Genomic DNA, 26,596 nt, shown 5'->3' with positions numbered 1-26,596 from the left:
CAATGGACAACGTAGTAGTATGGATGTTGCCTGTCCAAAAAACAAAAAAACACTCAAACAAACATTGGTGAAAATATAACTCGGAAAACAAGTGTAGTAAAGTTTTGTAAATTATCATTGCAAATAATAAGCCAGGTAATTATAGTGCAGTATAATAGGGCAGTTTTGATGTTGTTCATCTTTAAATTTTAAAGTTCAGACTTTTTAAAACCTTAACCTTATCTCCTCTTGTTTGAAAACCTACTCCACAGTTCATGCTCTGTGATTGCAAGCACATCATCTGGGACATTTTGTCCGTCCTCTGCACACACTCTGTTTGCACTCTTGGCTTCAGCTCCAGCAACCACATTTTCTTGTCAGGATCCCAAAATAAGGGATTTGGAAGCTTACAGGACGCACGGCTCCTCCTTAAATCAATTAAGCTGCTTCGCTTTCTCTCTGCTGTGGGTCCCTGCTGTGCTGTGCTCTGGGTTTGGGTGAACAACATCTCTTAGCCATGGAGGGTAAGTTAAAAGGGGAAAGCAGAGCCCTCCCTCATCCAGTGGTGCTTACGTACTGAACACATATGTTGTTTTCTGCAGGGACTTTACCGAGCTCATGACATATGTTTCCTGAAGGCGGACAATCCAGTTACTTAGTTAGTGGTGAATGTCATTAGCAGTTAACAAGCCAATTAAGCTTATCTTCTCCAGAGATATTGAGATAATAGTCTATGGAATTTTTTTATTTCAATTTTATTTAATATATTTAATATATATAAAATACTGCTTACACTAACTTGCACTCTTGCAGATTTAAATGGTGTTTGCTGTCTAAATTAAATTATTTTGAAGATGTTGCAGTTAGAGGACTGAGCCTTCACTGTAGAGCATAATACTAACCTGCATGCTGTACCCGAGGCAGTTGTCTTGAGTATCTCAACTTCAAGTCTCATTCTCCGCCCACACACAAAACAAGGCTGATTGTCATGGCAACGTTATGCCCATCACAGCCTCACATCAAGCACAGAAGGAGAGGACCACAATGCACTGGTGTAAAGTTTTTCACTGCACGGACACAGGAAACAAGAACAGCTGGAACCAATAAACATTAAAATGTGTCCTTTATCCTTTTGGGAAGGAGCCTACGTGAAGTAAACCAAAAAATACACCAAGCAACACAACTGTGCAGCTCTTCAGTAGAGACGAAGGTTGGCGGGTTCAGGTGCCACTTGTTTTCTCGCGCTGCACTCGACACCACTCTAGTTCTCTTGTGCAGAAACAGCCACGTGTTACTCTCACACACCACTTACTGTCCAGGACCCCACCCCCCCGAACCCACCCCCTGGGGATGTGAAAAATAAGATGGATTTAATTTTATGTAACATCATGCCATGTTTTTTATGGCTACCATGAGGTATGTAATAGGGCAGAGGGCAAAGACTGTTACTTTTTCTGCCGATAATATTAAATCCACTTCTGTGCAGAGCGGGGAGGGGGGGGTTATTGGGGGTTATGTGAGCATTGCATGTCTCCTCATTTGATTTTGTTTTTTAGTGTGGATGTGTATCCAAAATTACTTTTTGGCCGGGTTATTTTACTGCCATAAGATTGAAACTGTCCTGAGAATCTATACGGTTTTTTTCCCGAAAAATGTACAGTGAAGTAATAATAGTTAGGAACTGCTCAGCTGTTCTCAAGTTTGTTTAGTCTTAGATATTTACCATATGATATTTACTAGTTGAAATATGGCATATATACACTCTAAAATATCCCCTTAAATTCAATCAAGCTGCACCAAATTTCACACGATCATAAATCATAAATAAGACCCCTAAATGTGCCAGATTTTTTAATACACCTATATTGTTAATGCCCTGCATTGTTCAAATCTGTATCTGCCCTAGATATTGAATTTGGCGATAACAAAACCACCTTGGTGGTGGTACCTTTATTACCAGTATTACTACTGAATAATTCATACGGGCAAACACACTGTCTCAAAGTAATGAAGGCAGTGTTGAACCTCTAAATTAATACATTGAGTTTACATTCTTTAATTTCTTAATTTTTGAACACCTGGCAGCTGCATCAGGTGTTTGTGTAATTGCTTAAACATCCATTTGCACCGTGTCCGTTGTGTGTATACTGTTTGTTTACACTTGTGTTTTGTGTGTTTACTCGGTGTGAAAGATCATGTGACCCCTCCATTCATTCCTTCCATTGTCCTGCAGTAATCTCTATTCTTCAGACACAGCCTCACTCACAGCAACACAACCCGAACGGAGTTGATACAGACACACAGACAGCTCCACACACATCTGAGCACACACACTTTGTCTTCTGTTCGCTGAGCAGAAGAACGGACATGTCAGACCAATGTAAACAAAGGAGGATGGAACAAGAATGTTAAATTGGTCGTAGGCAGGTGTGTGTTCATGCTCAAGTGTGTGAGCTTCACTGGCTCTTATCGGTGCCACACAGCTCTGAGTCATGGCGCCTCTTGACCTGAACAAGTCATCACCCAGCTACTGTAATGGCACACCACTCAGTTTGCACCAGCTAACAATTAGGAGCACAAAGACCACCACCATTGTAGCTAAATCAATATTTACACGAGTTTGATGAGTGGAAGCATCTGGGCAGTTCTGCCGCATGAAATGAAAAAAGCAGTGATTCTCCAAGTTGTGGTCAAGCTGAAACCATTCTGATTACTGTTTGTCATTTTAGCCTTTATTTGATTGTCAACTGTGAAGAAGCAGAAGGGAAACAATGTGCTCCAATCATTTCAGACTGTTGGGTGTAATTTTCCAATACATTAGCAATGATAGGAAAATCAGTTGGCAGACTATTGTGTTGTGTAACCCATCACGGTAAATATTAAACCTGCATAAATATTTACCTCCTTTTAGGAAGTTATGCTTTCATCTGTGTTTGTTTGTGTATTTGTTTATTAGCTAGCCGCATTTCACAACAACTACTTGATGGATTTCCATTAAGTCTTGATGGGAGGATGTGGTTGTTGGTCAGTGAAGATACCATTCGATTTTTGTGCGCAGATCCGGATCAGTGGGTAGATCAAGACATTTCCTTTCCCTTTCTCTCCTAATTGTGAGATAGGGCGTTTTTTCAAAATTTTCATTGATTTCTCAGGGAATTATTCATGGCTCTTGATGAAAACAACAAGTCACATTCAAGGAAATGATGCTACGAGTGTGAACAACTTAGTGTGGTTGTATTGACTTGTACTGGAATTGTTGGGTATGTGTTGTCCTGAGTGATATTTGTTAATGTTAGATTGAGGCAACACAGTACAGGCTAAAACAACGTTACCAACACCAATCGACAAATTGTAGCTAAAACAAGTTTTTCCTTGCGATGGATTACAAAACTCAACAAAATGTGATTATTTGATTTCTTTACAGATATTGGATTCCTTATAAAAATACTATATTCCTAGTCTTAATATTACACTCATTTAAAAATCAATATCTGCTAAACTCCGAGTTGAGACAAACTCTCCCCTTCCAGCAGATGAATGTGAAAACAGGGTTCTAGTGCAGATACGTCAATCTGCTCAGCCAAGGCCAAACATCCAAGTGAAGTGACAATAAGCAAAATCCTCCTTTGAATGGCAGGGGCACTTAAATGAAAGCCAGTGGCTGCCTGAAAAGAAAACGTTGATGTTATTAAATCATTAATCCCTGTGTAAAACTGTCTTGCTTCTTTTAAGAAATGTGGTAAGTGTGTGTGTGTGTATTTCTGCGGATCTCTCGGCACGGGTGTGTGGGTGTGAAGTCTGAGTGTGCGTGTTACTGTTGTCTTCAGCGACTTCCTGTGAGCACGAAGGTGTTTGTGTGAATCTTTGGGCGTGCTCTCCAAGTTTAAGTCCTTTAAACAATCAAGAGACGTGCTTAGCCTAATGTGCCCTAAAACATACTAACCTTTTGCAATGAGGTAGTCAGAGAGAGAGAGAGAGAGAGAGAGAGAGAGAGAGAGAGAGAGAGAGAGAGAGAGAGAGAGAGAGAGAGAGAGAGAGAGAGAGAGAGAGAGAGAGAGAGAGGGACTTTGTGTGTGGGAGACACAGAAAGAAGTGAGATATGTAGTGATGAGAGTGATTGGTGCTCTTGTGCGAGAGAAAGAAAGTGGAGCTGAGAAAGTGAAACAATGTGTTATCACAATAAATAGATGTGTCTGAGGAAACGTCCTAATTCAAGGAATTGCTTCCATCATCAGACACATTGTTACCATGGAAACACACTGATGACGCAGCTAGACATATACAGTATGGCTGAACAGGTTTGGCCCTGAAAGTATCTTCTTACATTTCCTAGAGATCATCTGTCAATCAAACAGCCCAGGCCATGTTGTGACATCTTCCCCTGGGTTTTCTCTCTTTAATGCAGACTTTGACAAAAAATAAATAAATTATTGTGCCAATTGTGCTAACCATTGAATATGTCTTCAATATTGAGCCTTATACCTGTCTGTAACATGCACATTAATTGGCTAAGAGTCAATGTATTTGCTCAAGTTTAATATAACTTTCCTCTATTTTATTTTCTCCTCCTCTCTCCCTACAATTCTTCCTTCCGTTCCTCCTTTCTCTCCATGCAGGAAACAGTAGAGTATGCCTTCCTCATCATTTTCACTATAGAGACATTTCTGAAGATTATTGCCTATGGCCTGGTCATGCACCAAAACTCCTACGTCAGAAATGGTTGGAACATGCTGGACTTTGTCATTGTCATTGTGGGGTAGGTACCTTCATAGGTAGCTGTATGTATATACAAACTCACACAATCAAAGATGCAAATACACACTAAGACAAACAATGACAGCTAGGCTTAAACTTTACATACACACTCATACAGTTGCTTGTGTACAGACACACAAACACACACACACACACACACACACACACACAACACACACACACACACACACACACACACACACACACACACACATACACACACACACACACACACACACAAACACACACACACAGCAAGGCCTTGTTAATTGTGATGGTTTATCAGTAGACCACCTGGCTCCTGCAGGATGTAAACTGTGATGAGTTGTATAAAGCTAAAGGTAAATATGCACAGACATAAATGACACACACACAAACACCATGTATATAAGCAAACACTTACACACACAGGTGCATGTGTAAATACAAAGAGGACATGTGGCTTTGCTCTCTGTGTTTTGTCTCCTACACTTTCATCTTTTTTTTAATCTGTGACAGCATCTCCATCACCGCTCTTTTTTTGCTCTCTGTCTCTTGCTCTCCAGGTTGTTCAGTGTTGTTCTGGAGATGATAACCAAAGACGCTGACTCTGGTGGACAGTCTGGAGGCAAACCTGGGGGGTTTGACGTCAAGGCCCTCAGGGCCTTCCGCGTGCTTCGCCCCCTTCGCCTTGTCTCTGGAGTTCCCAGTGAGTTCACACAGAGCTGTTTTTAAGCCTTAAACTACAGTATTTGAGCCAATTTTCAAGCCAAGTCACATGTCACTACTCGCTATTGTACAATATGTCACTCTATTGTTACCTCTATTATATATCTATAATTGATTATATTATATAAACTGAAATATTAGGTATTACTTATGGAAAGCAGCTGTGCCGTCCCTACTGTTATGATCAGTTCCTTTATTTCCTGGGATATACTGCTTCCTTCACAGTTTCTGTTTTCGGTTCACATCTGGCCTTGCATGAAGTTTCCTTAATGTGTCTGCTTTCTTTGAGTTGCCATAGCGACATATCATTCAGCACTTTCAGCAAAGAAGGGACCTCTGCAAAAGATGAAGTTGAACTGACATTTTAAATTTCTATTCTAGTTTACCATTTGTCTTTGTTGTCCACAGCAGCCGGTTTGTTGGCATTCAAGCCTGTTCTGTGGTGCTCAGTGGTATCATGAGGCTGTGTAGATAATGGGATGTTTGTTTGTTAAGTATAATAACATGTTTATGTGTTGACCTTGGCTTATGTGTATATTTGCAGGTTTACAGGTGGTTTTAAACTCCATCATCAAAGCCATGGTTCCCCTGCTTCACATCGCTCTGCTCGTCCTCTTCGTCATCATAATCTACGCCATCATTGGCCTGGAACTCTTCATCGGCAAAATGCATGCAACATGCTATGTGATACAAACAGGTAAGGTGTTGCTAAGATATTCCTTTATATTGTGGTTTTAGTTGTTTTTTATTTCATACTCATGCCTGATAGTGATCTGTCAGAGAGTCACTTCTAGGCCTATGTATGCTCTGGCAACAGCCATTGGCCCGAGGAATTATGTTTTGGGGTTGTCTGTACATCTGTATGTACATCCGTCCAATTTTGTAAACACGATATCTCAAGAATGCCTTCAGGGAATTTCTGAAAATTTGGTACAAACTTTATATTGTTCTCTGTTTTGGCCTTTTGAATGTGGTATCTCAAGTCTGCTTTTAAGGAATTCCCTCAAATTTTGACCACTTGTCACTTGGACTCAAAGATCGAGGGTCATAGTGACCTCATATAAGTCTGGACACAAATGTATATAGACATTAGACACAGCATCTGCACTAGATGGTGGAGGCATGCAACCACACGGCGGTAATTCAAATTAAAACAATTTCACAACCAACATACAGCACAGTGTCAACCGATGTATACATCACAGTTTAAGATTAATAGACTACAGTATTTAATCCCTCAGGATGAATGGACACATGTTCCTTGTAAAATGTATGAATGGCAACAAGCTGCTGAAAATGGGAGAGAACAACAGATGGTGGGATTAAATGACTAATATCTGGCTGTTATGTAAACATGCTTGACCTTTATGACTGCATTGCTTGAAAGAATCATTCAAGAAGTAAGAATAAATTGACAGTCCTGTTCTAACATGGCAAACAGGGATAGGTGGGCTATACAGCGTGTGTCACTCTCTGTCATGTACTGTACACGTAACCCTGTCCTATCTCGTTCTTTCTCGCTTTGATCTCTTTTGATCTGTTGTCTGTTAAAGTCAGGAGAAGCATTGTAAACTCATACGGTTCTCTTAGAGGGAGATGGAAGCTGCTTTTGATTCCCTTTCCTTGTGTCTGTTCTGTTAGAGAAGGGACTGAGTCTGATGCAAAGTCAGACATGTTATTGGCTCCTCTACAATGCATTTGCCATGTGCATGTACATTTGTGAGTGGGTGTGGTTTCATTTGAGCGTGTTCCATAAATGTCTGCATCACTTATGTAATGACGGCATGGTGACAGAACATCCAGTAACAAAGTATGACCTAGCCAACTGTATTCCAATACACTGTATGGAAAGCCGATTTCCATGTTGTAAGGCAGCTTCAATGCTGGAACTTGCTATGTTCAATTCAAAACCAGCAGAAAATAGGATGGTTGGAAAATGGGATTAAAGGAAAAGAGAAGAAATTATGACAAAAGGTTTATAATGGCACAGTCTTACCAAAAATTAATTGCAATAGGAGGCTAAGTCACAGCATTGAAGTAACCAGTATAAACATGATGATCAAATGCTATGATTTAGACCAAAATGTCCCTTATGCACTTAAGTTAAAAGTTGAACTGTCTTCAACTCATTTCAATTTCATACATATTTTTCCTGCAGAGGTTTTCATTCCCTCATTTAAAGTGGTGTTTTTTCTTTCTCCATAGTGCTCTCATATCCCTTTTTTCTGTCTTTTGTTTAATGCCTTTCAATCTCCAGAGGTACTTTAGGATGAGAAAAACTGTGTTGTGGTCAGAACACAGAAGCAGCACTCTCAGGACAGTATGAAATGGTCTTGGGATGATAGAGCAACACTGGTGTTGAGTGTTTTCTCAACTAGCTGCTGTGGAAATCTGTACTTTATAGCTTACGTAGAGAGAAGCTGTAAAGTCATAAGGAAAATGTAAAAGAAGGGTTTCTTTACAGGTGAGATTTAAGAAAAGTGTTGAAATGGAAGGCTGTAACAGTCAGACACTCAGCATCAGTCAAAGACCTTATCTGGCAGGTGGAGTCTCTGAAGATCACCAGTACAATCCTGCACTGAAAAAACTATTCTGAAACAACTATAGATAGACAACTAATGTCAAGATGCCAAGACATTCGGAGAACTCTCATATTGTGCAAATGTGATGGTTGACCTACAAAAGAATCAAGACATCTTCACAGCCTTTATATGATGGGCGAATTGTGGATGGATTTGATGATGAATCATTGTTAATGATTTCTAAGATGTTGTTATCAAACCCTTATGACATGTAAATGTAATTGAGGTTTGATATTTTGGAGTTTAACCATACATTTATTATTTTCTGCATCATATCGGCGTGTATTAGCAAAATAAATGCCAATATATCTGTGAATTTATCAGCCAACTGATATATTGGTCGGGTTCTAGTTTCAAAACATGGTGATATAAGCCTCAATTGGTTTAATCCGGTTTAAATTTTCAGTTTGATTTTATCATTCACAGATATCATTCTCTGTGCCCCCCCCCACAGGTGTCCTCTCCGAAGACGAGCCCACGCCATGTGCGGTATCAGGGCACGGCCGTCACTGCATGTTCAATGGTACAGTTTGCAGAGAGGGCTGGCAGGGCCCAAACAACGGCATCACCAACTTCGACAATTTTTTGTTTGCCATGCTCACTGTGTTCCAGTGCATCACCATGGAGGGCTGGACTGACGTTCTCTACTGGGTAATCTAAAATGACTCTAATGAAGCACATATATGGCACGACATTTGTTAATGAATCTACTGTGTCCCACATTTGGGATTTTTTGGGATTTTGACAGAACCTTCTAAGAAATCTTTTAAAATACAGATTAAAACCTAGGTCACATATTTGCTAGAAAAGACAATTTAAATGTTTAATCACATTAGATGATGTCAGCTGTCAGCACAAATTAATATCTTATCAAAAATACATTCAGATAAAGGATGGTAGTATTCTTAGTCATTTAATTGTCTGGAAATAGCATTCGCCGGACACAATCATCACAAACGCCATTCAATACCCTTTGCTTCTCATTTGTGAAAATCTCCAACGGCTTTTCATCAACCAAAACACTCAGCATTGAAGCTAAACTCAGTTATAATCACATCCACCCACGTCCTTTTATTGACAGAGACCCTCTTCTATGAAATAATGAACCTCTCTCCCTCCTAATCGCTCTTGCTCCTCCTCACACACACTTTACTTTCAAAAGCATGTATGTGTTGCCATGGCGATACCATGCGAATGCTGTTTTCGAAGTGTCAAAGGAAGGACACTCAAAAAAATAATAAAAGAATGTAGATGGAGAAGGAATAGATTACTTCATTCTGACCTTGACCTCTCTTGCAGAAATCAATTGGTCGCTACGGGATGGGTGGCAGCATTTTGTGCGTTGTTTTTTTTTTGAGAATTTGTGTCATCTCTGTGAATATTAGACCAAGTGAGAGAGTTTGTAAAAAGCAAGATGTGAGGTTATAAATTCACAAACTCCATTATCTCCTCCAAACTACTAAATGGCACTCAAGCTATGTGGTGTGGTCTTTGGCTACATCCCACATTTCTAATATATATATTTTTTTCTTATATTTCCTGTCACTCATTACTAATCTGCCACAAAAGGTATTGTCATTATCATTATCAGAGTTCATCGCTAATAACAGTAATAAAGTGGCTTTTGAGTATTTAAAGTAGGTGGTTTTATTGGTGGACACTTTGAAAAGTACACTATCGAAATACATTTTAAAAAGGAAATATTATATAAACTATGACTAAACCAGGATTATATGTTTTCCTCTTTTCTCTTTCTCTGCTCGTGTTTCCATGAAGATGAATGATGCAATGGGGTTTGAGCTGCCTTGGGTTTACTTTGTCAGTCTGGTCATCTTTGGATCCTTCTTTGTCCTCAACTTGGTCCTTGGAGTGTTAAGCGGGTAGGTAGTGTGTGTACTTTGTTTTGGGTTGTCCTTTTTTTCCTTTTCTGGAACTGACGTTTATGACATATGACTTAACAAGTTTGTACAAAGACTTAGAATATGTCTTGAAACATTATTTGAAATGGTTTCAATTCTTCAAATATAAGAATATATATATATATATATATATATATGATTTCTGGGGGGAAAAGCACCTGTCCTGATCCTGTACAGTATTATGTGATGCAGGTTTGAATGTTATTATGCTCTGCCATGTCCAGAGAGTTTTCCAAAGAGCGAGAGAAGGCCAAGGCTCGGGGAGACTTCCAAAAGCTCCGTGAGAAGCAGCAGTTGGAGGAAGACCTAAAGGGCTATCTGGACTGGATCACCCAGGCCGAGGACATCGACCCTGAGAACGAGGAAGAAGGAGACGAGGAGGGCAAGCGTAACCGTGAGTTATCACTATTCTTGTCTAAAGCAGGGAAATGTAGAGTACAGACAGGACTCTGTGTTTCCACGCCTTAACCTGTTTTGCTTTATTTGAGTGTTGCACATATTTTAACTCTATCAAGAGTGAATAGAGGGAGATGATGAGGGCAAACAATGACTTACCCACCTGCTGTTCTAACACATCATCTCACTTATACTTTGCCTTAAATATTTCGTAAAGGAAAATGTCTGAATACCAGGGAAAATTGCCCTGGCTCAGCTGTGGGACTGTTAAAAAATACATTAAAACGTATACACAGCTTTTTTCCTGAGTTACATTGATCTCCTCTATGGTTGCAAGGAGTTAATTTGATGATCTCATTTGATATTCACTACATAAGGACAGTATCAACCTAACAGAGATACATTAAACATTTAGTAAATATGTGTCCGAGATAATCAACCCAGAAAACAGTCATTCACTGTAACAAAACATTTTTTTATAGGATCAAAGACACAAACTGGAAAATAGAAAAACAAATTCTACACATTGAAGCTGACCTGTTTTTGCCTTCGCGCCAGTGACAGACAGGCGGACGAAGGGTTGTCTATTGAGGGAATTTCTTCAAATTTGGTACAAGTATTCACTTTGACTAAAGGTTGACCCGAAGAGAATTTGGTGGTCCAAGGTCAAAGGTCAAGATCACTGTCACAAAGCAAATTTTTCCTTGTGAATGCAATATCCCTGGAATGCCTAAAGGGATTTTTTTTCAGATTTTGCACAAACATTCACTTCAACTTGGATTAAAATGTTGTTGCCAAAGGTCAAAGGCTTAGATCATGGTGGCATCACACCAGTATGTTTATGTTTTTCTTAAACATGATGTCTTTAGATCAACTTGAGGGAATGTTTTTAAATTTGGTACAAACGTTCACTTGGACTTAAAGATGAGCTCAATAATTTTTCGGGCCTTGAGGTCAAACGTCAAGCTCCGTTATTCAATTTGACTCATGCATGACCTGATTAGACTTTGGTGGTCAAAGGTCAGGGTCACTGTGGCCTCAGAAACATGTTTTTGGCCTCTTGAAAGTGATATACAACACAGTGGTCCCCAACTTTTTTTGCGCTACGGAGCGGTTGGATGTCAGACAATATTTTCATGTCCGGCCTTTAAGGTGTGGCTACGAAGCCTCACTAAGGAGAACCTCTGGTACGGCCTCTGGTGAGATCGGTTGATTTAAAAAAAAAATTAATGAATTGTTAATAAGCGGCCTCAAGTTAATTATTGTGTGGCCACGTACTAACAATGCGTGGACACGAATTATTACTACTACTTATAATAATTCATATTTAGAACGAATCACAATAAAATTATTAAACAAATTAACGAGATGACGCCCGTGCACGTCTTGCTTTTAAGTTACCAGCAAGACAAAACGGATGGATACCAAAGCTCCATTACGCACACGCTGCATAAAAACTTGGGTATTTTCTAAATATTTTTCAAAATAAAACACTGTTCAGAATCAGATAATAAATATAACAGAAATAAGGTAAGTTTTTTATTTATTATTATTTTAACTCGACTGCTTGATGGACTAATACAATCGCACTGCGGTAATTCTAGTTTCACAATGGCCTTTTTCTTCTTTGTCTCTTCCATTCCATTTGGCCACTTCCTCCACGTCTACTTGATGTCTTCATCCTTTTATCTTTTAGCCCTTTGTTTGAACTAACACAGAATATTTATTTCCAGATCATCACTCCCTGAAAATAATTCTCACTTCATAAACTTTTGTTAAATTAAGTCCTTTCTCACATTTCCTGATATCAGGCTTGGACCATGATGAAAGTTCATCTGCTATTTAGTTGTCATGTTTTTATGAGGTAACTGGACTCTGCAGTAACAGATGGAACTCTGGACAGTTTTCACACATTTTATTTTAGTAAACAATCAACAGGTTACCAAGGATAATAAAAAAAATCCTCACTTACCCCTATTCAACAAGGCACGTTTTGGAAATAAAGCAAAGGTGGAAATATACTCTTGAACCATACTTATCAGTTGAAAGGCTGGATGGCTGTGTTTAGATTAGTTAGGTGTGCATTGATGTGAGGATCCCATCACACTCTGACTGTCAGGTCCCACTCAGGTAATATAATTTGACTGGAATGAAAAAGTAGAAGCATCTGCAAGAAGAAATGTATTAAAAAACAGAAGCCCTGTGATAAGAACCAAAATGCTTGGTCGTTGTTTTTTGACTGCGAAAAAGTTTTTAGGCTGTACCTTGTTTTTGTATCAAATTAAATATTTAAGCGGTAAGGGAACAGGGTCGTGCTTTGTTCTTACTATATAGCTCCATTTTATATTTCTCACCCTTTCCTTTACTCATTATTTATTTTCTAATGTAAAGGGTGACATGGTGGCTCAGCGCTGTTATTTTACAAGATGGTCAGAGTGTCTGTAGAACGTGCATGTTCCCTAGAATCTTTTTTTTAAAACCAGGGTTAAATCTATTTAATTTATTATTATATATTATTATTATTATTATTATTATTATTATTATTATTTATTTGAATGTATAATTTATTCAAATAATTAAATAGAGTTTGTGGACAGAATGCATTTGTTAAAGTTTGAGTCGAATGAAATGTGGCTGTAAACCACCTGAAACCAATTGCGCCTTTTAAAAGTTTGTGAACCAGTTCCTCAGTTTGGCCCAGAGTGATGTTTGTTGGCAGCCTTGCCCATCATCTTAATAAAGTGCCTTAAAACCAGTGTGGTCAGTGCTTCTGCGCCTGTCTGTTTTCTTTGTCCTCCATTAGTTTCCGTGCTTCCGACTTCTGCTGTCATTGTTGTAGACAACACACCCAAACAACCTACTAACTCTCTTTCCTTGATTCCTGCAGTGTCTGTGTGCCTTGTAAAAATTTTTTAAAAAATCGATAGATTTCTGCTAACTTTAGTTTTATTCCTTCTTTATCTTGCTTTTGTTTCCCAGTTCTTCTTCCCTTGTCGCCAACAGTTGTTCTCTTCTCTGCCTTCCTTCTATTGTCTGCTTTCTTACTGGAGCCTTGTTTTTTGCTGGTCCCTCCCAGTCTAACATCATATTGCATAGTTACTCTGTCCAGAACTGGATGTAGCTCGAGCAACACTGATCTTGAACTGAGAATTACTATATTTAATGCACCAGATTTAAGATTCTAAGCATGACATTTGTCAACCAGTGCATTCTGATGGGCAGTGTAAGGACGAGACTGGTTAAAACTACCTGTGTCACATCTTTGGCTTTTTCCTATTTGCACAGTATATTATTAAAAACTCCTTTTACGTAATGCTATCATATACTTCAGTTCATATACTAGTTTTACTGTTAAACTGTAATGTCTCAACTTTCTCTTTCGTGTAACTTGCCAGTCACAGAAGCAAATCATACAGATACGTTTTACTGTTTACTTGATGTCACTGTCCGTCCTGGACACTGGTTTAGTTGCTCTGCTTGGTGTGGACATGGTAGCTGTGTCAGTGGATTTGTACTGCTGCTGTCTCTTGTTGTACATTCCCCTCTTTCTCTCTTGTTCTGCTGTGTACTGACTCACTGCTTCCTCTGCTGTCTGGCTGTGTGAACTGCATGTTGGTATCACCTAGGGGTCACGCTGGCTGACCTCACTCAGAAGAAGAAAGGGAAGTTTGGCTGGTTCACCCAGTCCACAGAGACACAGGGTAAATGTGTGTTCTGGCAGACAGTTCATCCTTGTCCTGCAGGGTGTCTTTCTGTATATGCATGTGCTCCACCTATGATTTCGTTTGTGCTTTTGTATTCGCATGCCCTTTGTTGAACTGATCCCTATCATTTTTATCATAACAAAATTCATCCCATGGCACTGAATTGTTGTCAGCTGAAAAAGAAACCAACATAAAATGCCCTACTGCTTTTGAAATGAATCGACTCTTTTTAGAAAGCAAGAAAAGAGATGCAAATGTAACCATGGAGGATTTGACTGAGCAGCGTTTTCGTCTTTGTCTGGAGAAGTGTCCATTTATGAGTAATAATGCTTTTGCTCTGAGAGGGAAGAACACTGATTCCACTCACACGAGAGAGGTTCATCTTCAACATGGTTTATCATAGTAATCATACACATACATATGTTACAACTTCAGTATTTCAAGATATAATATAAAATACCCTTTTAACCAAATTTACATTACTGTTTTTTGTACATATTAAAACATGAAAAGTTTACTTTTACACCAGAGAAAGACTGAATTAAAATAATTATCAATACGACACACTACTGTTCAAAGACATTAATTGGTAAGCATCGTATCAAATACCCTAATTTTAAATAAATAATAATAATACATTTAAAAAAGAGAAGTTTCCCTCTGATGCCTTGAGTTATATGACATGCTGTACTTTAACCAGATGTTTGACATTTTTACAAAGTCTGAAATGGATAAAATACATTTAGCTAAAATGAATTTTTCTAGTTCATCGTAGAATAATTGAGTACAATTTATATTTTGGTAAATCTAGATAAACAGAACTGTCACGATATGTTGGTTCCTTCCTCCACTCATGATCATTTTGAATTTCTCTCATTTGTCATATTTCCTGTATGTACAGTATATATGATTTCCAATATACTGTAACCTTGTCACTGTGTAAGTTATACTTGCTCAACATACAGACTTGGACCAAATAGTTTGATCAAATCATTTAACTGGATGATGCCATCAGCTCTGAAAGGATTATATTTACACTAAAGATGTGTCGCAGGTGAAATATTTAATCTGGGTAACAATATTTTTATTTTGATAGGCTAGTCATTGATAAAACGAATGAACAAATTGTACTGTCTAATTTGACTCAGGTCTGGCAGCTTGCAATTACTGTGACGTCATCTATGCCAATTCATCTTTTTGTGTCATAAAACAAAACAGATTTCACATCTGTTCTGCAAATGAATACTGTCAGTCTCTGTGTTTGAGAACTAAAACATTTTGGATTTAAGGAGAAACCTGGCTGAGTTTCCTCTTAAATGATGGCAAAGTTTGAGAGGGAGGGGGGTCACACTAACATGCCCTCCATTTTCAGCTTTTGTTTTTATTTGCTGGTGGTTTGTCTCGGCGGAAAGTGAAAAAGTCTTTCAATCAACTTAAAATCAACAGCTAAGATTAAAAAAATAAGACTTCATCATGTATTGATAGGTCATGAAAACTTGCTTTGTTGTTGTACTTTCAGTCAAATGTTTGATCAGCATTAATAAGAGAAAAATACAATTTTGTCACAAGCCAAGCCAAACCAAAAAAGGCATGTGTGTGTCACTGGGTCATCATGTGAGTTGGTGATGAGACTTGTTTCCTTTGCCCTGTACTTCTTTGTTAACTCACTTTTGTGTGTGTGTGTGTGTGTGTGTGTGTGTGTGTGTGTGTGTGTGTGTGTGTGTGTGTGTGTGTGTGTGTGTGTGTGTGTGTGTGTGTGTGTGTGTGTGATACCATAGCGAGCATGCCAACGAGTGAGACGGAGTCGGTGAACACAGACAATCACAATGGAGAGGAGGACAAATCACCATGTTGTGGACCACTGTGGTGAGTGTGACATATTATAACTGATTGACAGTCCAGTCACTTACAATGAGCCACTAGAAAAGCGGGTCACTGTGTGTTTCAAGGACATTTTCACCCAGAATGCAAAGCCGCACATGTTGTTTTACTTTTATTAAATTTGCTTCATGTTTTATTCTCCTCAGTCAAAAAATTACTAAGTCAAAGTGCAGGTTAGTACCTTGGCCTGATGCATTTTTTATTTCATTCAACTCATCTTGCATGGCTGATGTTTGCATGGCTGTTGACGTCCTTTTTCAATACTGAAACTCTGATCTCAAACATTTCCATCTTTGTTCTTGTCCACTTTAGTATTTTGACATTTATCCACCATGTATCATGTTTTATATGTGACACACTCATGACCGTCTTTATCCTGACCTCACCACAGTTCAATCATTGTGTTTTTCTCTCTTTGCATCTATAACTCTACTTTCAGGCTTCGTTCTAATCCGTCTTTGTTTCATTTTATTCATTGTGTTGTTGTGTTATCACGTTATTTCACCATATGTTGAATGCATATGGGAGAAAAAAAACCTTTCAAGTCAGGAGGTTTCATTCCAAAACATGTTTGAGAGTTTTCCATTAACTCATACAATAATATCTCATTTGGGAAATAAACTCTTCTGAACCTGCTCCCACTTGTTCTGACAATTGATCCTAAAGTGCAGCTGTTTGTCTGTCAGTCGCCAGTCGCGGCGGTGGAACCGGTTCTGCCGCAGAAAGTGTCGTGTGGCTGTGAAATCAGTGACGTTTTATTGGCTGGTCATCATCTTGGTGTTCCTCAACACTCTCACCATCGCCTCTGAGCACTACAACCAGCCCGACTGGCTGACTGAAGTACAGGGTATCTATTTCTATTCTGTTTTTGTTCTACTGTTGTGATTTTGTTGTACTGCTGTTTAGGTCAGTTTTTGTTTTCATTTGTTTCAATGATGAGATGTTTGATGATACTGTAAACAGCTTGTCTGACTCTCCTCTCCTGGCCAGACATAGCCAACAAGGTTCTCCTGGCGATGTTCACCATGGAGATGCTGGTGAAGATGTACAGTCTGGGGCTGCAGGCGTACTTCGTGTCCCTGTTTAACCGCTTTGACTGTTTCGTGGTGTGCGGAGGCATCGTAGAGACCATCCTGGTGGAGCTGGCCATCATGTCTCCTTTGGGCATCTCTGTTTTCCGCTGTGTACGCCTGCTCAGGATCTTCAAAGTTACTCGGTGAGCACCAGAAAAACCTGAGTGTGTTTTCTGGATGTGGTAGAGAAGATTTATTTGTGTCTGTCCCTTTCTGTTTTTAGTCTATAATAAAGAAATTATTCAGATGATTCAGTAAGGTATTACAATAAATTTAATATAACAATTATTGAAAAATTAATCTTCACCTTTCAGTACAATCCAGACCTGTGCAATAAACAAACCAGTGTCACAACTCACACAAACGTAGAAAGGTACTTTGAAAAGACATTTGCAGCCAGACTGTCAAAGAGACTTCATCTTTATATCAAGTCTATGGTTGCAACTATGTTCTGTAAAATTCTGGCAAAATATCCCAGATATAAATGTTGCCATTTTGTGCCAATGATGTAGTCTGAAGCAAGAGTCTGTGCAGTAGTCGATGTGTTGAGGTCCTACTGATTCAAGACCATATCAATTTCAGCTGTCAATAATGATTCTTAGCATCGAACAACTAATTTAAACTAACTAACCAGTTTGTCAGTATTGTCCTTTCTATATTTTCTTGGCTTTCCTTGTGTCTGACCTTCTGCGATGTTATTCTTTATCTTTTCCTTTCCAGTCACTGGGCATCTCTCAGTAACCTGGTGGCCTCTCTACTCAACTCCATGAAGTCCATTGCCTCCCTGTTGCTGCTGCTCTTCCTCTTCATCATCATTTTCTCCCTGCTCGGCATGCAGCTCTTTGGGGGCAAGTTCAACTTTGACGAGACAGTGACCAAGAGGAGCACGTTTGATAATTTCCCCCAGGCTCTGCTCACCGTGTTCCAGGTTTGTGCTTGGTTTTATTCAGAACACTCAGATAGAACTTGCAGGAGGTATACCATCCGATCCCAAGAAAAGCTTGAACTGATTCAAGATTCAAACTCAACACAAGTCTCTCTGCTTAGGAAAGGAGACTATTATTGGATTTTTTTTGAAATACTAGAGCAATGCCTGTTCAATCCATGCCTCATCATCATAATTGAACCCTCCTCAAACGGACCAACAATATACTGTCATTTCTTTATTGTTTGAATGCTGAACATTTTGTGCAGAGCTTTGTGTGAAGTTCCTGTTTCCTTTGAAGATTTTACTGCTTATATCAGTTAGAATGATTTACTTTACTTACTCTGAAATAGACATCCAATTTATGAAAAATATAGCACCAGTTGACACAATGCTCAGACCCAAATTCACAACTTTTCAAAATAAAAGCTTGACATAAAGCACTATGAAGCCCTACTTCCACTGAGTGCGTGCTGTTTAACTGTTTATTCAAATCTCATAACATTGAATTCTTTGTGTGACCAAATCGCCTCACATTTGCCACTGCACTTCATTGGGCTCTTAACAATACACAGACCAAGTGTGGAGCCATACAGACAGAAAGACTTGTGGAGTTAGTAGGTAGATAATTAGGGCCCGAGCACCTCCGGTGGGAGGCCCTATTGAAATTGAAAGGAACAAATGAATTGGCTTTTTGAGGGCTTTCCCATGCTCAAAAAGTTGTTAAACTTTGCAGGAAGTTAGAAATGTGTGAAAATGGCCATATTCTGTAGGATTTGGAAATAGGCGTGGCAAAATAGCTCAATAGCGCCACCTACGGATAAGCCCCTCATTTAGCATTCACCGATCCTCACAAAAAAAATACCCAGTTGTGTATCGTCACCAGACGCACAAAAAAGCCTCTTGGAGCATTATGAAAAACGTAACAGGAAGTCCGCCATTTTGAATTTAGTCGCCATTTTGGCAATATTCCACGTTTTTACTTTGATGTACTTGTCGTAGAGCTTTCATCGGATCAACTTAAAATTTAGACGAGTGTCGTCAAAACAATATGGAGATCTAAAGTTATCAAAAAAATCAACTTTTCGTCAGAGCGTGTGACCGTGGCGTTGCGTCAAAGTTTGATTAAACGCCATCAAAACACGGGCGTCTGTATATCGGACATATTTGGTCCAATTGAGTCCAAACTACACACATAAGACAAGAGTCGCGACGTGATGACAACAACACAGAAATCCTGACTTAAAATTACAGCGCCCCCTGGTGGCAGCAGGAAATGTCTTGTTTTTGGTACGTCATACACTTGGAAGTATTTCTCCTCATCCACTTTGCGGAACCATGTCAAACTGTGGCGGATGGGTCTTAAGGGATTGATAATGAAGATATAAGATAACTGTGACTTTTCGTCAAACGCCATATTAATGGCGTAGCATCAAAGTTCATCAACTCGCCATGACACACGAAATTGTTATAACTTCGGTGTACAAGGTTCCATCTCCCTCAAACTACATGTGTGTATCAACAGCCCCCCCCTTAAGACTGTCAGATGGGTTTAAGAGATGGGCGTGGCAAAATAACTGACTAGCGCCCCCTAAAGGGCAGCCCCGGCACTACGATTGGCCTACATCTACAAAATTCAACAGGGACATGTGCCTTGTCATGACAAAGAAATAAGTCTCTTGGATAAATATGCTAAACCAAACAGGAAGTCCGCCATTTATGATTTAGTGGCCATTTTGGGCATAATCCATATTTTTACTTTGATGTACTTGTCGTAGAGCTTTCATCGGATCAACTTCAAATTAAGACGAGTGTCTTCACAACAAGATGGAGATCTAAAGTTATTGGAATTTTAACGTTTCTTCATACCATGTGACCGTGGCCTGGCGTCAAAGTTTGATTACACGCCATCGAAACACGAGCTACTGTATCTCAGGCATATTTGGTTCAATCAAGTCCAAACTAGACATGTAAGACAAGAGTCGCGACCTGAAGACATCTGCAGAGACAACATGACTTAAAATCACAGCGCCACCTGCTGGCTACAGGAAGTGAAGCGTTTATCCTTGCCACAGCGCGTAAACACATGCAACGCGGAGACGAGCGCTTGCTCATCCAACGTTCTCTCTTCCCCGACCGCAACAGACTTTGAACGCGCGTGTGCTCGGGCCCGTTAGTGCTACAACGTAGCCCTAGTTAACTGTATTTTTAAATATTTATAACAAGACATTTACGTATTCACACAGTGCAGGCAGGGAAGATTTTGAGTCAGACTTCTGACTATAGAAATATTCTGGGCCAATTATACTCGCCCAAGTGCAATGACTTTTGCAAAGCTTAAGGTCTTGATGCATGAACAATGTAAGCGTCTCCAAGAGCACCCGCTTAAAGGGTAGAGAGAAATATAATCTTTACCATTTTCTCCAGATCTTGACAGGAGAAGACTGGAACACAGTGATGTATGATGGTATTATGGCGTACGGTGGTCCGTCCTCCTCTGGAATGGTGGTCTGCATTTACTTCATCATCCTCTTCATCTGTGGAAACTGTATCCTACTGCCTACTAACACACACACACGCACACAAACACACACACATTCAGACACACATGATTAACCATGAAAATAAAAATCCACATTTTCTCACATGCATGTGTTAATAAGTTGTGTTTTGATATTGAGCCAGTTGACATTCTCCCAAATATTCATCGTGTTGGTCAATGTTCTGTCCTTAAGTCACATGACCAGACATCCTACTGAATGTCTTCTTGGCCATCGCCGTCGACAACCTGGCAGACGCAGAGAGCCTCAACACAGCACAGAAGGAGGAAGAGGAGGCCAAGAAGAGGAAGAACAGTGCCAAGTACAGCTGAGCACACCTCAATATTTCACGTTATAATTTTTGTTCACACTTGCTGTTTAATAGTTTGTGTAGACATTTGTCAAAAGCACTTTCACCAGGCAGAAATACGTGTCTCTCTGCCTCGTAAGTTACTCTCTCTCTGTGTCTCAAACAGGGATACAAGCACAGAGAACAATAAAGTGGAAATAACAGAAGCCAGTGATGGCGAGACCAAGGTAAGAGACGGACAGGGTCTCAAATTTTTCTTCATGAATCTTGGAAATTGTATGATTTTACTCATATATTGTCAAATCGTGACCACATATCTGAATCATTGATCTAGTTTTCATCTGAGAAATTGTACGTTTTCAAAAAGATTGAACCTAATCTCAATCTATAGATGCCAGCAGACGCCATGCTAGAGGAAGACAAAGAGTTGTATACTGCCATCGACTCGCCAGGTAAAACGGTTTCTACTGTTGTTTCTCAAGTGTTTAATCACTTAAACAGCACCAATGGTATTGAGAGTAAATTTGCTGAAAATAAATAAATAGATGTCAGATTCTACTTGGGTAAAAGAGCACATTTAGTGCAGACAAGAAGCAAAGCCTCCCTGAAGTCTTGTCCTCTTTGAATATTGTATTGTGCACTACCAAACAAACATATGCACTGGATACTGGATTTCAAATCAGTTGTATTTATTAAAAGGGGAAGAGCTTGGGAAGTAATTATTTCCTCTGCCAAGGCGGGTATGTTGTTTGTTCAATTGATTTCCATGAAATTTCTGGATGGTTGGAGCCGGACCAATGGAAGAACCCATGGCCCATTGGCATTTAGAAGAGTGTATACTTCCACCAATGCCCAACAGTGCCATTATGAACCCTCATTTAAATTTAGATCCAGGTTTTTATGTGGATCACCAAATTGCAGATGCTCATTTTAGACCCCTGAACATGTCTGATTGTTTTCATCAAGCTAAATTAATTATTCTGTGAGAAATCCAGAAAAATGTTGAATAAACTCATATCTCACATTGGTATAGAAAAAATTCTGGATCTGCCCCCTTCCACATCCCAACCAAAATGTAATGGTTGGTTCCTTGGGTCAAACCCCACCCCCGTATTTCATGGAAATTGCATAATCCTGCTAACAAACGCAGATGAAAACATTACCTACTTGGCTGAGGTAAAAACAACTCAATTCATGTACACAATTCTACCTCTTTTTTTGTAAAGATTATCGACAATAAATCAACATTTTAATTTGCTCTAAGCCTCAGTAACATATCGACAAATAAAACAGTCGGATTGTTATCACATTCGATAAATAAATAACTTTGTTTCTGTCAAAGTGTGTAACGTTAATCATGATAATGAAGACCTTCCAGAAGTGCTGCCTGGACCCCGCCCCCAGAGGCTTTCTGAACTCACTATCAAGGAGAAGACTCCGCCCATCCCGGAGGGCAGCGCCTTCTTCATCTTCAGCAGCAAAAACCCGTGAGTCACACAAGATGCTTAGGCACAGGAACTTAACACTCAACCTGTTTCAGTGTGTAAAAAAAACCTATTCAAATCAAAAATACACAAACATCTACAACAATTTAATACTTTTGTTATGTACTCTGTGCCTTTTTCTCCCTCCTCTTTTTATTTCTCTCCCTGTAGGTTTCGTGTGTTCTGCCATAAGCTGATCAACCATCAGATCTTTACCAACCTCATCCTGGTCTTCATCATGCTCAGTTCTGTCTCTCTGGCTGCCGAGGACCCTATACGCAACTTCTCTGCTCGCAACATTGTACGTAAACAACCACAGGCACTGCGGACTTAAGTTTCCCTGAAAGGCCGTCTCACTTATAAATGGAAGTCACTGTATCTGACAACTGGCTGACGTGCAGATATCATGACTTAAAAAGTACAGGTATAAATAATAATATTAACAACGACTGAATCCCCTAAATGTTTTTAGGGACACTTGTGCTTTGACAGGTAAAAATATCTACAGTGAAAAAGCCTCTGGGAAGTAACTCAAACAATGTGAAATTACACACTAAAAAAGTATTAACACATGCTGGGAAGTCATGTTTATTTAGTTATACCTGTGACCTACAGTAATTGTCCAACAACAAGTCAATCTCAGCTGTCCACAATGACATTTCTCCCCATTTCTATAGCATCAAATAACTAATTAAAACCACATTTACTGGACAAACACTTGGAGACACATCAGTAACATAAGAACATCCTTAAATGACAGAAACCATCTTTGGGAAGAATATATTTAAAATGTACTATTCGTTATTCACTAACATGGAGGAGGCAGGGTTTATGACCCATACTGCCGTCAGCCACCAGAGGTTGATCATGAGGTTTTGGCCTCACTTTTGGAGAGCAGTCATGACGTCCATCTCTATAAACAGTTTCTGGTCTAAACATTTTTTGCTTCCTTACTAATATCACTGCTTCACAGAACTGAATTCTGCATAATACACATTACCATCATGTTAGCCTGTTATAATTATGTGTACCTACATATATATCTACAATCAAAAACAAGCTGCACTAGGCAATTTCTAATGTTAGCAACTGGTACATTTCAGGATTTCTTCACTAAGAAATTATGTAATGTGTTGACAACAAAGTGCTCATAACAGACGTGGTCCTAAATGTGCGTTCACTGCGCCGTGCCAAGCCAAGCCGTGATGACATGTGTTACTACTACAGCCTCACAGCGGGAGATATAACCACAGTGAGCTGCACGGCTGCGGTGCTGCGTGGCAGGAGGGACAACCACAGCCAAGGAGGGACAACCACAGCCAAGCTGTGACGTCTGCTCCTTGCTGTGTGCACAGCAGATCAGCTCGTGCGTGTCTCTGCTGGAGATTAGAGGGAAAGCTCTTTTAGTAAAGTATCTGTGTTCAGCTCTGAGTACATTTGTAGCTTCTACCTATGTCTCTTAGTTTTTTTTGTTTTTTGTTTCAGTCATGTTTTCTTGTTTGTACTTTCAGATATAATCTTTATTTGACTGTTTACTCATCACTTAAGTTAGTGGAGCTTTATCAGCAGCTGAAGAAAAAAACTTTTTCAATCATCTAATATCAAATATTTAATTTATGGACATATTCAGCTAGTGCACTCTTAAGTTGGTGGAATTTTAAATGTGAGAGGGTGAATAGTGTGAATAGAAGAAAGAACACATTGAGATGAAGACAGCAGCAGGTCACAGACTTTACTGTGGTTTGTGAATTTGACCTCCACAGCGGTTCAAAGCATGGCTTGGCACAAACACCTCCTCTGATTTACAACCCTAGAACTGAAGGCTGAAATTGTACCTTTGGCAAGTCTGTGATTTTAAGATTGTCTATATAAAATCTTTATTCACACACTTTGCTCAGAGAAAACCTGACCCTACTGTTCACAAATTTAAAAGAGGCATATTATGTTTATATTCAGTATCCATAATTGTATTATTGGAAAGGTAACATTTTGTCCTTTCCTCATACTGTCCATTGCTGCAGCTCCTCTTTTCAGCCCTTGTCTGAAACGTTTGGTTTGAGCTTCTGTCTCTTTAAGGCTCCCATTTCAAGTGTTTGACTTGACTAGAGGAAAAGAAAGAGCAAAGAAAAACTGAAAAAGTGTAATATGTCTCCTTTAAGAATTTAATTTAGGCAACAGAGAGGAGGCAGGGTTGGTGTGTGAGTTGTACATATTTACATAAAAAATTACCTAGTGCAGCTCTGATACATAGGAATGAGTTGATGTATTACCTGTGTTTAACTCTTACTCTATCTCCAGCTCTTCTACAGTATCTTATAGCTCATTCACTGTGCTGTTTTCCTGCAATGACTCGAACTTGTGCATTACCTCTTGCAGGTACTTGGTTATTTTGACTATGCTTTCACCGCAATCTTTACTGTTGAGATCCTGTTGAAGGTAAATGTCCTTTGCGTGCTGTGTTGTGCTGGGTAGAGCTTCAGTAACCCTGCGTGCTTATGTCACTCTTATTGCCTCCTCAGATCCTAGGCTATGCAGACTATGTCTTCACTAGTATGTTTACATTTGAGATCCTTATTAAGGTAAACAACTAAACTCTTGTGCTGCCTCGGTAACAACCCATTTCTTCCGAGCTTGGTGAACACATCCTCTCTCCTCTCATATTTGCCCGCTATCTTTTTAATCTAAATGGCCGCCTGCTTGTCGTGTTGTCATGGCGCCAGTCCGTCAACGTGAAGCTCGTATGTTTTTGTCAAATATTTTTTTGTCTGTCAGTCCCTTTTCCATCACAGCCCACTTCCCCCCCTCCCTTCATCCTCGCCCAGCTTACCATATGTCATTTTTTTCAACAAGAAAGATGTTAGATTTGAAATATTCTGAAATGTAGAGAAACCTTAAAATGATGTCCCTTTGCCCTATAGTACACTTTACACACAGATGTTCCCCCATCCTTATATGTTTTTGTTTGTGTAATGCACTTTCAAAGAGTATTTCTGAAAAAATCCACAAACAACATTATTTTTACAGTTAGATTTCAGTCCTCTTGCTTTACCCCTTTGCTATCTGCATGCCCCCAACAGGTTAATCCTTATGGTATTATGGTTAAAGTTCAAACAAATTTATATCAGAAGAAGATTAAGGGCTCTGTTTCAGTGCTGTTTCTGGCTTAATCTGCATCAGAAATTAGTTTAGTGGCTTTTGACCCGCCTTGTGTGAACATCTAGAATTGTTTATAATCCGTTTATTTGTGTGTGTGCTGTTGTACAGATATCTTTGTGAGGACACCTATGGCGTGAGGACATTATGGGAAAGTGAGGACATTTTGGCCGGTCCTCACTTTGTGAACCTTTAATGGACTGTTAACTTGATTTTAGGGTTAGGGTTAGAATTAAGTATAGATCAGGGTTTGGGTTACGTTTGGGTTAGACGTTTAGTTTGGATGGTTAATGTTAGGGTAGGGGGCTAGGGAATGCATTATGCCAATGAGTGTCCTCACTAAGATTGAAATACAAACATTTGTGTGTTTGTGTGTGGCTGACCAAAAAATCTTTCAAATTGTAGCATTTGTGAGTGTGAATCCAGTCTTTTTAATTGTTTAAGTATTTAACCAAACAATAGTAAGAAATAGAAGTATTGCTTTAAACTAATGTAACTTTTAACATAATATTTATTTAGTTAAACTGAAACTGAAACTGCAACATAGTCAATATAGTTTGATTTTAGTACGAAATTGCAGCTCAGATCGCATTGTACACTGTTTTCTTTAAGTCTAATGTTTTAAATTTAAAACATTTATTTGAACTTAAAAGGATAATTTCACAACAAAAATGTTGGTTCACAGAGAATATTCTTTCGAAAATAAATATTGGTAGCAGATATTTAAATCACTATTAGCGTCAAAATCCCATCTCAGCCTGACTGTCTCTGTGTGAATGTGTTGAACAGCCTATGTGTCTTCTCCAGTCCTGACGTCAGTCTGTCCTCTGTCCATGTGTCCAGATGACGGCATTCGGAGCGTTCCTTCATAAAGGAGCTTTCTGTAGAAACTACTTCAACCTTTTAGACCTGCTGGTCGTTGGTGTGTCTCTGGTGTCATTCGGCATTCAGTAAGTGTCATTCAGTTACTCACCAGTAACAGCTTATTGTCTTGACTTAACTTTTCACTATCTTATCTTATCTTATCTTATCTTATCTTATCTTATCTTATCTTATCTTATCTTATGTTATCTCGTCTTCTGTATTCTCATTAAAAATTAAGCTGCAGCTGATTAGCTCAGCTTACCACAAAGACTGAAAACAGGAATATACTGTTAAGATTTCTCTTTTTAAAGCTACCAACCAGC

General features: G+C 39.2%; 1 protein-coding gene across 1 annotated transcript in view; it reads left to right on the top strand.

The window, feature by feature from the left end:
* Nucleotides 1-26,596, top strand: part of cacna1db (calcium channel, voltage-dependent, L type, alpha 1D subunit, b) — a 73,631-nt gene that overhangs the window by 27,195 nt on the left and 19,840 nt on the right. The window contains exons 4-23 of the mRNA XM_061073956.1: nucleotides 4,596-4,735; nucleotides 5,280-5,422; nucleotides 5,987-6,139; nucleotides 8,479-8,675; nucleotides 9,801-9,904; nucleotides 10,168-10,337; nucleotides 13,966-14,040; nucleotides 15,822-15,909; nucleotides 16,611-16,771; nucleotides 16,915-17,140; nucleotides 17,718-17,925; nucleotides 20,350-20,470; nucleotides 20,670-20,784; nucleotides 20,939-20,999; nucleotides 21,164-21,233; nucleotides 22,121-22,259; nucleotides 22,428-22,557; nucleotides 24,633-24,692; nucleotides 24,776-24,835; nucleotides 26,253-26,359. Of these exons, the coding sequence (XP_060929939.1) occupies nucleotides 4,596-4,735; nucleotides 5,280-5,422; nucleotides 5,987-6,139; nucleotides 8,479-8,675; nucleotides 9,801-9,904; nucleotides 10,168-10,337; nucleotides 13,966-14,040; nucleotides 15,822-15,909; nucleotides 16,611-16,771; nucleotides 16,915-17,140; nucleotides 17,718-17,925; nucleotides 20,350-20,470; nucleotides 20,670-20,784; nucleotides 20,939-20,999; nucleotides 21,164-21,233; nucleotides 22,121-22,259; nucleotides 22,428-22,557; nucleotides 24,633-24,692; nucleotides 24,776-24,835; nucleotides 26,253-26,359 (2,528 nt within the window). The remainder of the gene's footprint in view (nucleotides 1-4,595; nucleotides 4,736-5,279; nucleotides 5,423-5,986; nucleotides 6,140-8,478; nucleotides 8,676-9,800; nucleotides 9,905-10,167; nucleotides 10,338-13,965; nucleotides 14,041-15,821; nucleotides 15,910-16,610; nucleotides 16,772-16,914; nucleotides 17,141-17,717; nucleotides 17,926-20,349; nucleotides 20,471-20,669; nucleotides 20,785-20,938; nucleotides 21,000-21,163; nucleotides 21,234-22,120; nucleotides 22,260-22,427; nucleotides 22,558-24,632; nucleotides 24,693-24,775; nucleotides 24,836-26,252; nucleotides 26,360-26,596) is intronic.

Source organism: Limanda limanda, chromosome 7 (genome assembly GCF_963576545.1).
Source record: "Limanda limanda chromosome 7, fLimLim1.1, whole genome shotgun sequence".
In the NCBI taxonomy this organism is placed as follows: Eukaryota; Metazoa; Chordata; class Actinopteri; order Pleuronectiformes; family Pleuronectidae; genus Limanda; species Limanda limanda.
Note: the sequence above shows the minus strand (reverse complement) of the source record. Positions and strands in the feature narration are given on the sequence as shown.